The sequence below is a fragment of the Lethenteron reissneri genome, chromosome 32, assembly GCF_015708825.2.
Source record: "Lethenteron reissneri isolate LAM-NWPU_2019-01 chromosome 32, ASM1570882v1, whole genome shotgun sequence".
Taxonomy (NCBI): Eukaryota; Metazoa; Chordata; class Hyperoartia; order Petromyzontiformes; family Petromyzontidae; genus Lethenteron; species Lethenteron reissneri.
This window is the reverse complement of record NC_083810.1, coordinates 12,298,792-12,314,030: the sequence shown is the minus strand read 5'-3', so window position 1 is coordinate 12,314,030 and position 15,239 is coordinate 12,298,792. Positions and strand designations below refer to the sequence as shown.

Below are 15,239 nucleotides of genomic sequence, written 5' to 3'. Positions count from 1 at the left end.
ATGTGATAGATTAGGGCCGGTACATCAGCATTCAATCCTTGTTGGACCAAATCTTTAATGATTGCAACGGCGTCGGGTACAGGAACTTTGGTGAACAAAGAAACTACATCGAAACTAACGAGAAAATCACCTGTAGATAGTGAGATGTCCTTAGTTAAGGATACCAAGTGAGCTGAGTTAAGTACAGATGAGGTGGTCTTACCAGTGAATGGTTGCAAGGACTCAAACAGAAACCGAGCCAGTTTGTAGGTGGGTGGGTCAATGGTGGAGATGATGGGATGAAGGGGTGTACCTTCTTTATGCATTTTTGGTAAGCCATACAATTTGGGAGATCTAGCAGCAGAGGGTTTTAAGGAAAACCGTTTGGTTTGTTCAATTAATGAAGCCGAATCAGTGATGATGTTGTTGTTTTTTGTGACGAAGCTGTTGGTGGGATTTCTTTCAATATTTGTGTAGCTACCATCATTAAGGTGGTCCTGAATGTTGTTATTGTGTGTGGTTTTGTCCATGATGACCGTGGCATTGCCCTTGTCGGCTGAGAGGATGACGATGTCATCCCTCTTTTTTAATTGAGATAGTTCAAAACGTCCATCCTGCTGATGTTGCTGATTTGTGTCTTGGCGTTTTTGAGGATTGACGCGATTTCCAATTTAGCCGCAGCGATGTGTCCCAACCCCTGAAGGGCTACATCGACATGGGCAATTATATCATCCACTGGGATGTGTTTAGGGGTGACTGCAAAGTTCAACCCTTTAGCCAAAACCGATTTTAGGCCGTGGGAAATTGGATTATTACTCAGATTAGTAACAACCTTGTCAACGTCTAATTTTTTAATGTGTTGATCTGGCTTCTTCTTGGAAAGGACGTTAAACTTGGAAATCAGGTTATCTTTACATTTAGCTGACATTGTAGCGGCTGACGAAGCTGTCATGTTATCCACAGGTTCCCAATCCGATGCAGAATTTTTTTCTGTCCACCCAGTGTTGTAAATGGGTACAAGACAGTTGATTGGCCGCTTGCATGTGGTGGGGTAAAGTGTGGGCACTTCCGCCTCTTCCAAGACATCTGGCCAGCTACGGAAGAGCAGGCCGCAAACTCCATGAAGGTGCCGTCTCCTCTCTACGGCTCTGGACAGGGGAGGCCCTTCTGCTACCGGTGGCGTGAGAAAGACATTGCGGGGCCGTGCCGTTATCCTTCATAAAGAGGAAGGCAAAAACCACAGGCGGAGTTTGGCTTCTATACAGGGTGCTTAAAAAATGTTAACACTTTTATGGTACGATCGTTTTTAATGGGAAAATAAACGGATGATGCACTGTAACATGATAACAAATGTGATGTTAATAGCTTCAAAAAGTCAAAGAGTGTCTCCCGTTTGTTCGTCATTGTTGTCAACGCGTGCCTGGAATCTTCTCCCGGTGGTCTCCAGAGCCAGGAGGCGGCACATTTCACGTGGCATTGTTGCAAATTCTCAGAAGTGTTAACATTTTTTTTAAGCACCCTGTGTTTTGGAGGGGGTGAGGGTCAGGAGTTTGCTTTGTGCCTAACATTAGGAATCGCGGGTGCATATAATTAATTCATTCGTAATCGTAATTGTAAACTTCTGAAAATAATACTCTTAGGTTTTTTTCGGTAAAGTCACGTAGGTAAAAAAATTTAATTAAAATTACTGAAAGTAATAATAGAAATAAAATAAAATAATAAATCACGACGTTTCGGAGGCAACACAAGTCTCCGTCATCAGGTGGGACCGTCACAGCTAGAATTGCTGTATCAAGTGAGACAAAGATTCCAAGATACAAGTTCTTAAATACAAGTTAAGGGGGGAGGAGGGAGGAAGGGGGTTATCTGAATGTGGTAGCCAATGACAATAAATTAATAAAGATGTCCAGTTTGGGCGGGGCTTTGCTCCCCCCCCATGCCCCCTCCTCCCGCAAACTCTGCCCATGGTAAAAACAAAAACACCACTGAAAACCCACCGAGAATTACGAGCCAATGAGCAGAGGGGAGCTGAATTGGCCTTGTCACATTGGGGCAATGGGTGAGGCATGGCGGGGTGTACCGAGAACCACCCGGCACAGCTTGGAACAGGAAACACAGCACCGACTTTCACCGGGACACCAGAAATTATCGCCCAGAAAAAAAACGAAGACACACACACCCATAGTTCCCCAACTGTGATCAAACGCACGCATGTGGCGAAAGGCCACATATCACTGAAATATCCTGTGGGCTGGTGGTAATTCACTGGTTACATATTCACAATTCATGAGAGGCCCATTGGCGCTTGGAGGGCCGATGCCTAGCGATGTGATGGCTTTTGCTTTCAACGTATCGACACGAGGATTGGCCACCCTGCTAAGCGAACGCTGGTCACAGGAACGGCAGTCGACTTCAATTCTACTCATGTTCACCGCGCTATTGTGCTCTTGACACACAGTCTGTTGCTAGCTGGCGAACAACGGTTAAACTGTGTGCAGCATCACACCATTTCCAGGGTCCTTTATTGAATGCAGCACTGGATCGCAACTGATAAGGCTTCCTCTTGAATGCGGGAACCCGCCTCTCCGTGCCTCAGAAGGGGCAAAATATACTCTCAGATAAATCGCAGCAGAGGCTCCCACTCTGTCTCTCTCTCTCTCGAGGAGTCTAGGTAAAAGGATAAAAGGTGCAGCTGTGTAAATGTCCACCGATGCCACTGATGGTGAATGTCCAGCGTGCTACCCATTACACGATCCTAAATGGATGATGCTGCCTAAGCTGAACGTCATTCAAACGTTCAAGACAATCCCACAAATATTTCAAATGTTGCATCGGTTTAACCAAGAAAAACACGTTTTTAGGAATAAGAAACGGGAGGCACTCCGCGTGAGGAATCCCTCATAATTAGATATAGCAATTCGCGTGTTTGATTGAGCGTTACTCGAATAAAAGCAATTCGTTTGCATTTGCAATCAAAAGCGAATAATTTTAGGTAGAATTTAAACAAATTCAACTGAATAACCCGAAAACAGCCCTGCCTCACTGTGTTGACCAATGGGTGTGTCTGTCATTATCTGGTTGCTTTGATTTCATTCCAATAAAGAGGCAAGGTGGGGGGAGGAATTGGCCAGATTATTGGCTTATGAGTCTTTACCACGATTGGTGATCGTCTTGTCTTGAGCGTTCATTCATGGGACACACACACACACTGTCTGCGCGAAATATCCGGCAAATAAATAGTTCAGGCACCGTGGAATGGGATGGGAGGGGGCATCGTGGTGGAATTATTGACAAAAGCGTCGATTGCCTCGATGTTTCTATTTTCAAGCTCACTGCTTTTCCGGGATTTCCAGGAGCCATTATTTACTCTCTGCCTAAAACCACCGCGTTCGTCGCGCAAATAAAACCTGGCAGAAGGTGTCTTCTTGAGAGCTTTGCAACACCTTCCCAAATACTCTTGGGTTTTTTCGGTAAAAAATAAAATTAAAAGTTAATAAAAGTAATAATGGAAATAAAATAAAATAATAAATCACGACGTTTCGGAGGCAACACAAGTCTCCGTCATCAGGTGGGACCGTCACAGATAAAATTACTGCATCAAGTGAGGAAAATTCCAAAAGACCAGCCCTTAAATACAAGTTAAGGGGGGAGGGGCTTATCTGAATGTGGTAACCAGGGAATGGAACGTGGAGTGGTGGGCGGGGCTACAAGAGAAATTGGTCAACGTCGTGTGCAAAAATACAGGGCGCTTTAAAAAAATGTTAACACTTCTGAAAATTTGCAACAATACCGCAAGAGATATGCCTCCGGGCTCTGAAGACCACCTGGAGAAGATTACAGGCATGTTTTGGCAATGATGGCGAAATAAGTGGAGACTCTGACTTTTTGAAGCTATTAACATACATTTCTTATCATGTTACAGTGTAGTATTATCCGTTCTTTTTCCATTAAAAACGATAGTCCCATATAAGTGTTAACATTTTTTTAAGCACCCTGCACATATCACGGTTGTTGAGTACAGGGCCCAAAGGCCCATAACGCCAAGAGGTCAGAAACAAACAGCAACGCCGAAGGTGTAATCGATGAGAGTCAAAGTGTTTCTTGAATTGAGCAAAGATGCAAGAACTTGGGGGAGGGGGGGGGGGTAGATGGGAAGGGATTTCATGGTTGAGCCATGCGAGGGAAGAATCAGAGAGCGCTTTGACCTGCTGTGTGGCGAGTGAATGGGTGAGTGGGTGGGTGGGTGAGTGGGTGAGTCGGTGAGTGGGTGACTCAGTGGGTGAGTGAGTGAGTCGGTGAGTGGGTGACTCAGTGGGTGAGTGGGTGAGTCGGTGAGTGGGTGGGTTAGTGGGTGAGTCGGTGAGTGAGTGACTCGGTGGGTGAGTGGGTGAGTCGGTGAGTGGGTGGGTGAGTGGGTGAGTCGGTGAGTGGGTGACTTGGTGGGTGAGTGGGTGAGTGAGTGGGTGAGTGGGTGAGTCTATGAGTGGGTGACTCGGTGGGTGAGTGGGTGAGTGGGTGACTCAGTGGGTGAGTGGGTGACTCAGTGGGTGAGTGGATGACTCAGTGGGTGAGTGGGTGAGTGGGTGAGTGGGTGAGTGGATGACTCAGTGGGTGAGTGGTTGAGTGGGTGACTCAGTGGGTGAATGACTCGGTGAGTGGGTGGGTGGGTGAGTGGGTGACTCCGGGGGTGAGTGGTTGAGTACAGTGTGGATGAGACTACAGTCAGTCTGGTAGACATTTTTCTACATGGGTGGCGAAATCAGTGATATTTTCAGCAGCAGAAAACCCCATTCTCTTTTTTACAAACTTTAAATTTTCTTGCAAAAAAAAATCTCAATTTTAAATGTAAGCAGTAATTGCTTGGCTTAATTATATGTTTAGTTGCCTAATCACCAATTAAAACTTGCAACAATCGGAAAGTTTTCGGAGGAAGCAATTAATGCAATGAATAGTTTCTCGAGAGATGTTGACAGCTTCCAGGACTGACGTGAGCAACGTGGTTTGGGTTTTTGGGTGCAGTTCAAACAGTTCTTGCTTAACTGGACACAATTCATGCCACTTGTCCCGTCTACCTCGAAACGCAGCTCTGCAGTTCAGAATGTTAAACGGGTTATGTAATTACCGTAGTTAGAATACAATGGCAAGTGCCATTAATAGGTGCATGTGATTTAAAGCTTTCGTGACTGCAGTGATTCATCTTCTTGGTTCTTTCGGTAAAGTCACGTAGAATGGAAATAATTAAATAATAAAAATAAAACATCGTAAAATAATATATGTGTTTAATCCAAAGTATGTGTTTCGTCCACAAACATTTATTTTCATTAATTGTTGATTACTATTAACTTGTTAATTTAGGGTTAGGTCACCTTTCCATTTCTTTGACAACTGATTTTTTTGTGTGTGTGAGTCTGTTGTCCTTCACCGGCACCGCCGATGAGCATGGTTGTCTTAGCACGGTGCGAATGAAGTTCAGCGAAACGTACGCGCCTATTTATCTGGCCACGTGTACGCCCTTCAGGCACAGGCAATCCACTGCTAGATGAAGGCTTCCGCACGCCGTGTTGGTCACGCGGATGGTTTAACCATACTTCACCACGCTGGCAAGTGCGGGTTTGCTGAAGGAGGGAGCCCCGGGAACGCATTCGGATATCACCCACCACTGATGATAGACACATCGGAATCGTAACTCAGGTCTCTGGCATCATCGTGAGCTAACCACTGAGCCACCACTCCGCTGATGCTTTATTAAAACCGTGGCTAACTCTTATAGGTAATATCATCTCCAAACGAGTCGCCGAGTATCAACCGGCTAACACAGTCATGTGTGACGATGTGTATCGTAGTAATAATAATTGTGATACACATCAATAATTACATTGTGTAATTAAGAAAAAAAATCGCACCGTGTAAAACGGGAAGGATCTGGTCATTAAGCATGTTTACGCATGGTGGTTCGGACCAGCGTTGCCATTGGTTTAACGGTAATCATTACAGCGTTACACAGACCAACACACGACGTATAACAACCATTATCAGCTGCCATAAACAGAGCGTTTAAAAATAGAAAAATGTTCCCGTCGTTGTAATAACTGTGAAATTGATTCTCTTTCTTCCCCTCCCTCGCTGTTTTATAAAAAAAAATATTTTATCGCTGTCTCGCCACCAGTTCACCGGAGATGATAATTACTGTAACTACACACGAGCCTTGGCCAACTCACAGACACCGGTGTACGACACCAACCCACACACACACACACCTCGCACTCACAAAAAGAAGAAAAAAACAGGAGACTTGTGACATTAGCTTTAAGCTGACAAGAATGCACCGGGGAGAGATCGACCCAACACTAAAAATAGAAAGAGCAGAAGATAAAGCCAAAAAAGCGAGCGGCAAACCGAGTCATTTTTTCTTTCACGAACCTCGGCTCCTCGCGCCGACCGTGTGAGTCGTCCCCAACGCGGTCGTTCCTGGCCGTCTTGCACAGGATGTGCTGCAGGAACGCGCTTGCGTAGTTGGCGAGCATGGCGTTTGCCTCCGCGCGCTCACGGCTCCGTTGGCCCCCTTTTTTGCGTGAGAGCGGCGGTGCACACGCGCCCCGCTTATTACGGGCGCCATGGTCATATGACTTGGAGAATAGCTGTGTGGGGGTGGTTGCCGTGGGGGGTGGTGGGGGGGTAAGCGTGGGCCGCTTTGTGACACCCCGTGGATTAGCACTCGACCGTACAAATCCCTCTAAGAGTTCAGGCAGTGGAGCAAACTTCACCGCCAACAGCGTGGCCCGACAAGCTAAACGGAAGGTTCGGGGCTGGACCAACGACCGAGCGACTGACCGAGCGACTGACCGACCGACTGACCGGCCGCTACTTGTTGCGCTGTAGATTTCTGGGAGGCGATCGATCCACTTCGAGGAACCTTGTGAAAGGGACGGCGGTTGCAGACGTTGTTGGATTCTCGTCGTACCGAAGAGGTTTTCGCGAAAGTTTGCTTTGGTTGTCCGCCACTTTAAGTACGTTGGTATGCAATCAAAAAAATGTGGTCAGAGGTCAATCATGCCACTGGAGCATTTAAGCCTTCATTATTTTCAATTAAGATCAGTTTTACTTATCAATAGGATTAACACGTGAAAAATTCTTCACATTATTATATACCGGGTGGACCGGTGGCACAGTGACTAGCGCGCTGCGCTCTGAACATAAAGATCTCTGAGTTTGATTGAGGGCCATGGCTAGCATCAGTGGTGAGTGATAACTGAACCACTCATTCACCAGCCCACATTGACCAGCGTGGGGAAGTATGGTCAAACATGACCGAAAACGGCTTGGATAGGACTTCCTCCAGCAGCGAACTGACAAAGAGTTGTAAATGAATGTCGTCATAATTTCTTAAATAATAGTAACGAGTTGTCTTACAAATTCTACGTCGTACAGGCACAAACGCGTAACCTGTACACGAGACTGGGATTCTTGACCCTGCGTGACCCACAAACGGAACTTGCCCCGTGACCCTCTCTCCGTAGGCTTTGCTCCTCCAGTGATGCCGAGATACCCTGGCAATGAATCCGGGACAACTTCTCGAATTCGCAGCCCTATTGCCCATGAGTCCTATTATCCGGGGCAGCGTTAGGGGTCGGTGCGAAACCACCGATTATCCACGGCCCTGTTTCCTTCTCAGGCGTTCTCAAGCGATTCGCAAATGTCAGCTTCTGTGTAGTCTCACATTGCGACAAAGTCAAGCGTCGATGGGTAAAGGTGCAGCCCTGCAATTAGCTGCTGGTGGAAGGTCTCCACGAGAGAGACCCCTCCACCCCCCCCCCCCCCCACTCTGAGGGTATTGGGCCTACTCTTCCATCCTAGTCAGATGCTTTGGAAGGGGTGGTAGTAACCGTACTCTACCCCACCGCACATGACCTTCTGATCGACCGCTCTTAATACGTCCATGGAAAACGTTTAATACGATTAAATATTGATCGATCGGCCTATTACGCTTCCAAAATGGCGTTTCCCAGCAGCTTTTGTTTAGGGAGGCCAACCCAGAACTGCTTTTGACGTCTGGGGTCTCATCAGCGGGGAGTTGTCCGTTAAACGCATGCTGCTGAGTCACCTGATGTTGGAGGCAAACAAAGTAACACGTGAAGTCAAAGTCGTTGTTTTTGCTCAAATGAGCAATGGGGCGGTGCTCATCAACTGTTTACACCACACAGCCAGTGGTGGAAATTCCACGTCCCTATGGCGGGGGTGAGGCTATCCATAGGACAACCACTGCTGACTTCCCCACAAAGCGGTTCCCACTTTATTGACCGTGGAGGGATGATGGGCTTAGTCAAACCCCAACCAGAATATGAACTCGCAACCTTCCGATTAAGAGCACACTATACATGCCGTGAGGCCTATGCGCCCCAAAACATAATGGGTTCCATTTATGTATCCAAAATGTAAAGTATAACTCGATGATCTTGACTTAAAGCTTTCGTGACTGCAGGAATTCATATTCTTTGGGTCTTTCGGTAAAGTCATGTAGATAGGTTCAAAGATCGCAACACAAGCGTGTTGCATTTACCGAAAGACCCAAAGAATATAACTCGACGACTTAGATCATCCTGTCCAAACTATTAACGTCCGCTGTGGTCTTGAGTAACACTCGAAATGATGTTACTGAACTTGCCTGTTGGTCAGCATTAACTCAAAGTAGACAAATCAACTAAAGTGCTGGCGTTTTTGTAGGAAGACATCTTTTGATGTAATCCGCATGAAAATATCTACAGAGAAGCATCAAATTGGATAATCGGATTTTTGTTTTACATCCAAATTCTTTCAGACCTTGCAAGTGTGAGAGCATCAGCTCTGTGCATCCGTCCGTAACACCGTAACTCTCATGAGGATGATCCAAATTTGGGTTGGAGCTTTGGTTGCCAAGTCGTGTTCTTGTAGGACAAATACTTGTACGATCTGGGGCTAGAAATACCCACGGGATCCCAGTAGACTGTTAACGATGACGTCACGAAGGATAAGAAGGAGAAGGCGGGGCTTGAGAGACAGAGCGAGAGAGAAGGGAACGCCCAAGGAGGAGACGGTTGGTGACGTCACCGGATGGGGCGGGGCGATCGGGGGCACTTCTTGACGGGATTTGGAGTGAAGTATTGGCACGCAGGGTGAGCGCGCGTGGAAAATAAAGAGGATTGTGTCGTCTCATCCTTCGTCTGGTGGACTCATGGTATTCCTAGTCGGATATTAGCCCATTGAAAACCGATTTGAAGCTTTCGTGACTGCGAGGATTCATATTCTTAGATTTTTTTCGGTAAAGTCACGTAGGTAAAAAATTAATAAAATAAAAAAAAATAAAAATCACGACGTTTCGAAGGCAACACAAGCTTCCGTCTTCAGGTGGAACCGTCACGGTTCCACCTGAAGACGGTTCCACCTGAAGACGGAACCTTGTGTTGCCTCCGAAACGTGATTTTTATTTGAATTTTATAAATTTTAATTTTTTACCTACGTGACTTTACCGAAAAAAACCTAAGAACATTGAAAACCGGCCAAATTGCAGGAAGAGTTTCCTGAAACCTGGAAACACAACCTCGAGTAAAAACGACAGCTCAGTGGTGGCGCGTTCACCAGGGTAGAGGTTCACAGGTTGGAATGTGGCAGGCTGCCCTGGTTAACGCTCTTTGATTCTATCGGCCGTACAAATACAGCACTGTCGCCTTCACGGTGCACATGAACCTTTCCCGTTCCGAGACGTCTGCAAGTTGCAGGGTGGGTGGGTGTCCCCATTCACCGCTCAATCTCGGAACGTGCAAGCGGTTCAACGCTAATTTTACTTAGAAACGCATAGCGCCGTTAGCTTTTAAAGACATTGAACTCCACTCACCGCACGCAGAGAACTAGCGACGCAACCGCGCTCTGTGATAGCTGGCGCCAAACTACCGCATGGCCTTCATACTCTTAGGTTCTTTCGGGGAAGTCACGTAGGTAAAAAAAGTAATAAATGAAAATAACTAAATTAAATCACGACGTTTCGGAAAGCAACACACGCCTCCGTCATCAGATGTAACTAATTTTTACTGGAGCAGTTACACCGGATAACGGAGGCTTGTGTTGCTTCCGAAACGTGATTTAATTTAGTTATTTTCATTTATTATTATTTTATTGTTATTTTACCTACGTGACTTTACCAAAATAACCTAAGAGTATGAATTATTGCAGAGCAGGTCTGTCGGGAAGACAGCTGTCTTCCCGACAGACCTGTTCTTCACCTGAGCACGGCTGCTTGCGTTGTGGCCGAAACGTCGTGAGAATTATTTTATTATTTTTTATTTTTATTATTTTATCATTTCCCTTCTACGTGACTTTACCGAAAGAACCAAGAAGACAGTCGCTCATCCACAAAAATCACGGTGAGGCTGCGTTGGCTCTCTGAAGCCGATGCCCAATAAACCGATTGCAGACATCGGTTTCGGGTCAGTGCTGGCGCCTAGCCAATCCGCGCCGGTGCCGGGACCGTTGCAATCTCCGCTCGTGAGAATTGCGTCGAGTAGACCCGGGGGGGCCTGCGCCGTTTCATTTTCGTTTTAACGCGTGTGTCCATTCCCGAGCCTCAGCACAGGATCTCCAGATTTGTTGGCTCATTTCCCGGACATGGGCATCATCCCCCCTGAGCCATCCAGTGACCTCTTAACCTATTTATTTTTGTCCATTAATAATAGGAAACAACTGTTAACAAAATCAATTGCGCAATTAATTAAATGGTTTTTTTTTTAAATGTCTATATATAGCTTGGTGTCGTGTCGCTCCCTTGCAATGGAGCCCAGCAATCCACGGGCGATATCTAAACGTTCCGATAACAAATACGCCGGTTAACGGACAGGCCTCTCCCATGCACGAAACAAATGCCCCTGCACCGAGCCACCTCTCTGCCACGATGAATTAAGCGACGGGCTTGTGTGAGCCCTCGCGCATCCGTTAATCCACCAATCGCACCAGACTGCAGCCTGCTGGGAGCTTAATAGAGGCTCACACGATGTTCCCTAATGGAGTGGGTAAAGTCTGCTGGACTCAACAAGTCAAGCAGCCTCCTGATGTGCACAGCACTAATGGCCGAAATTGAGTCAAAACATTCGTGCAAATAACAGCTTAGGACAGAAACTCTTATTTGGTTGCAGGGGAGGTGATGGCAGCATGGAGGGATGGCCTGATTTTAGTTAGAATGAAATAATAAATAATAATATTCATCTACAGCCCTTTGTCAATCAACTGGTGGATGTGTGTCTTTCCATGTAATGTCGGTTAAGCGAGTTGTTAAACCATAGTTCACCATTTCGCGTGACGTGTGTTCATTCCAGTGTGACTATGGAATGCGTCTCAGTGCAGTTTTTGTCAGTGCAGCAGGGTTAGACATAACATAATACATTTGTCGGCCACTTCAGTATTGCAGTACAGGAGAAGTAAGTGCAACACAGCTGGGTTATCCAATTATGTGAGTACAGCAATAGCCCGGGCTACATCGCGGATGCGTTCCTGAAATGTGCGACGACGAAGATTGAAACGATGTGAATCGCAGCGATTTACAGGGTAGGTGGTGGTGGTGGTGGTGGTCATGGTGGTTGTGGTCGTGGTGGTCGTGGTGGTGGCGGTGGTGGTCGTGGTGGTGGTGGTGGCGGTGGTGGTGGTGGTGGTCGTGGTGGTGGTGGTCGTGGTGGTGGTGGTCGTGGTGAAGGCTGAGAGGCCACAGATACGAGAAAGGACGCCACGATGCTGTCACCGACGTAAGTGTGGATGGAGGCGACGAAAATCGAGTAGCGGTTTTAAGAATAAAGTGACGACGTATTTGCGAAACAACGTAAAATGGAGGATGTAGATGGGGGTATTACTGTAATCGATTACTCCACCGATTATCGGTTAGATTACTCTACTAGTCGGATAACACTAAAATAGTTGGGGGAATCGGGTCTCGCTACTGTCCGCACGTGTGCCGCTGGACGGGAGGAGATGGGCGGGGCTTGGTGACTTCATCGGCATAATCAGCCGAGTCCTTGTTGGGGCGTGGCTTGCAAGGGGGTTTTCCCTCCTTCGCGAGGCAGGATGTCGGGGCGGCCCGCCATTTTTAAAGGGTCCCGAATAATCGACCCGCAAAAAAAGGTGATACATTTTTCAATTTAATCTCGATGAATACATTTCATCGAATAATCGTCCCAGTTGATTTTGTTTAATTGTCACGCATCGCTGGAATCACTACACCTGAGAGGTGAACGCGAACTTCAAAATGGGACCACATTTCGCAATGGGCGGCGGTGGCAACTTCCGAGGGGACTCAGCACAATAGCCGACCGACCACGTGCCCTCGCCCTAACAAGCGAGCCAACCATCTCCTCGCACAAACTAACTCTCACCTTGACCCTTTAACCGTAAGCCCCTCCTCCTCCGGCGTGTCGCCAGGACATTTTTGATTTTTTTTATTCCGTGAAAAGCGGCACTCCGCGTACGTTCCCGGGGGGGGCGCGGGGACGGGGGGGGGGGTACTCTGTGCGACATCCTTGCGTGGCGCGACCAACTTTGAGCAGACGGCAGCGAGATCCGGCGCTGTTCGGTGAGAGGTCACGTGCTCGCCGTGCTCTGTGTTTGAGCGCGGCTCTCTGTGCCGCTTTGGGTCAGGGTGAGTCAGTGTGTGTGTGTGTGTGGGGCTATAATGAAGACAATAATGGATAACGCACCTTCCTTCTGCGTCTCCACGTATACGAATGCAATGTGTTTTAGTCATCGAATGTGTTTTAGTCATCGGTCTATTGGCTTCCTAGACCATATTGCCCAAAAGCATTTGTTGAAGCAAACGAACTCTGGACCGGTTTTTGTCCAGGATTTTCTTGCTTCAACAAATGCTAGTAGGACAATGACAATAGATTAGGTATTTGAATCTTCAGATGCAGACCGACCGTATATATTTTTTCTGTTGTTACCCACAATTCTTCACATTAACGAGTTTGTGTAGATTGATAATAAAAATGTCATTTAATCAGGGGAAAAAACACTGACCAGTTTTTTTTTTAAAATCAGCGTATATTACCAGCTGTATAACATGAACATTTTAACACGTAAGCTTTCGCGACCAATGTTATTCATAATCAACGTTTTTGGGTTTAGATCGCGTTTATTTATAAATGTGTCATAACCCTCCACCACCCGATACGGCCAATCAGTAAAAATGTGTCACGTTGACAAAGACAAATAGTTCACTGCTTTAGCCCACCTGTGTGTTGAAGTACTCAAATTGTAAATGTTGTGCCTTCAACACACCGGTGGGCTAAAGCAGTGAACTATTTGTCTTTGTCAACGTGACACATTTTTACTGATTGGCCGTGTCGAGTGGTGGAGGGTTACGACACATTTATAAATAAACGCGATCTAAACCCAAAAACGTTGATTATGAATAACATGAACATTGTCCATAGAAATGGAACAAAAGTTGATGAATCACACTTAGGAGACGGCAAGAGGAACATGTGGATCAGAGGACGAATGTTAATAATTTAAAGACATGAAACCCTGCCATTGAGACAAATGAGTGTGTTAAACCAAAGCTGCTGAAATTGTGCTCTCCCAGCAGACTGTGTAGCTGATGGGATGTGGAATATAAAAAAAGATTTTGTTTACATGGAGGGACAGATATGTGAAAGAGGCAGGAGCATGGTCTCCTTATTTATTGAGATATCATGGACAGGACACATCACGACAATGGATGATAGCCGGTGGTCAAAACTAATAAGAGAGTGGCAAGCATCGGATGAAACGCGCCCAACAGGATGTCCATCATGGCGATGTAGGAATGAGATCAATGTATTTAAGAGCTACAAGGATGCTTGCGGTTGGGCGAGCGGGAGAGTGAGTGGGCTGGCGACCGTGAGAGTCAGTAGGCTGGCGGGCGAGTGAGCGGGAGAGTGAGCGGGGGGAGTGAGCGAGCTCATGAGAGGGAGAGAGACTGGGCTGGCGGGCAAGTGGGCGGGAGAGTGAGCAGACTGGCAAGCGGGAGAGTGAGTGGGCTGGCAGACGAGTGGGCGGGCGAGTGAGTGGGCTGGTAGGTGAGTGGGCGGGCGAGTGAGTGGGCTGGCGGGTGAGTGGGTGGGCTGGTAGGTGAGTGAGCGGGCGAGTGAGTGGGCTGGCGGGTGAGTGAGCGGGAGAGTGAGCGAGCTGGCAAGAGGGAGAGAGAGTGGGCTGGTGGGCGAGTGGTCGGGAGAGTGAGCGGGTGAATGAGTGGGCTGGCGGGCGAGTGAGTGAGCGGGTGAATGAGTGGGCTGGCGGGCGAGTGAGTGAGCGGGTGAATGAGTGGGCTGGCGGGCGAGTGAGTGAGCGGGCGAGTGAGTGAGCGGGTGAATGAGTGGGCTGGCGGGCGAGTGAGTGAGCGGGTGAATGAGTGGGCTGGCGGGCGAGTGAGTGAGCGGGTGAATGAGTGGGCTGGCGGGCGAGTGAGTGAGCGGGTGAATGAGTGGGCTGGCGGGCGAGTGAGTGAGCGGGTGAATGAGTGGGCTGGCGGGCGAGTGAGTGAGCGGGTGAATGAGTGGGCTGGCGGGCGAGTGAGTGAGCTGGTGAATGAGTGGGCTGGCGGGCGAGTGAGTGAGCGGGTGAATGAGTGGGCTGGCGGGCGAGTGAGTGAGCGGGTGAATGAGTGGGCTGGCGGGTGAGTGAGCAGGTGAATGAGTGGGCTGGCGGGCGAGTGAGTGAGCGGGTGAATGAGTGGGCTGGCGGGCGAGTGAGTGAGCGGGTGAATGAGTGGGCTGGCGGGTGAGTGAGCAGGTGAATGAGTGGGCTGGCGGGCGAGTGAGTGAGCGGGTGAATGAGTGGGCTGGCGGGTGAGTGAGTGAGCGGGTGAATAGTCGAGTGAGCGGAAGAGTGAGTGGGCTGGCAGTCGAGTGAGCGTGAGAGTGAGTGGGCTGGTGGGCGAGTGAACAGGAGAGTGAGCGGGTTCACGTGCAAGCGAACGGGCGACCGTGCGTGCGTGCGTGCGAGCGGGCGAGTGTTACCTGCGGCGCAGGTGGTCGGCGAGGTCTCCGCGCGGCAGCGCCGATCTGCCGCAGTCCGCCGCGAAGGGGCACGCGACGGGCAGCTTGTCGAGCAGGCGCCGCACCAGCAGGCTGGCGGCGCGGCACGCCTCCGGGCGTAACGGGCGACGGTCGAGTGGGCAGAACGCGCCCAGGCCGCCGCCCTTGCCGCTGCTGCCATTGCCGCCGCCGCCGCTCGCTCCTGAGCTGCCACATCCACCGCTGTGCCGGAAA

The 15,239-nt window shown here is 48.5% G+C and overlaps 1 protein-coding gene across 4 annotated transcripts in view; it reads right to left on the bottom strand.

The window, feature by feature from the left end:
- Positions 1–15,239, bottom strand: part of LNX2 (ligand of numb-protein X 2) — a 90,168-nt gene that overhangs the window by 38,921 nt on the left and 36,008 nt on the right. For 3 of the 4 annotated variants that reach the window (XM_061564019.1, XM_061564017.1, XM_061564018.1), the window contains one exon: positions 14,988–15,227. In XM_061564019.1, the coding sequence (XP_061420003.1) occupies positions 14,988–15,227 (240 nt within the window). Of the gene's footprint in view, positions 1–6,399; positions 6,557–14,987; positions 15,228–15,239 lie in introns of those variants that run through there. The other variant, XM_061564020.1, reaches the window with a different exon arrangement.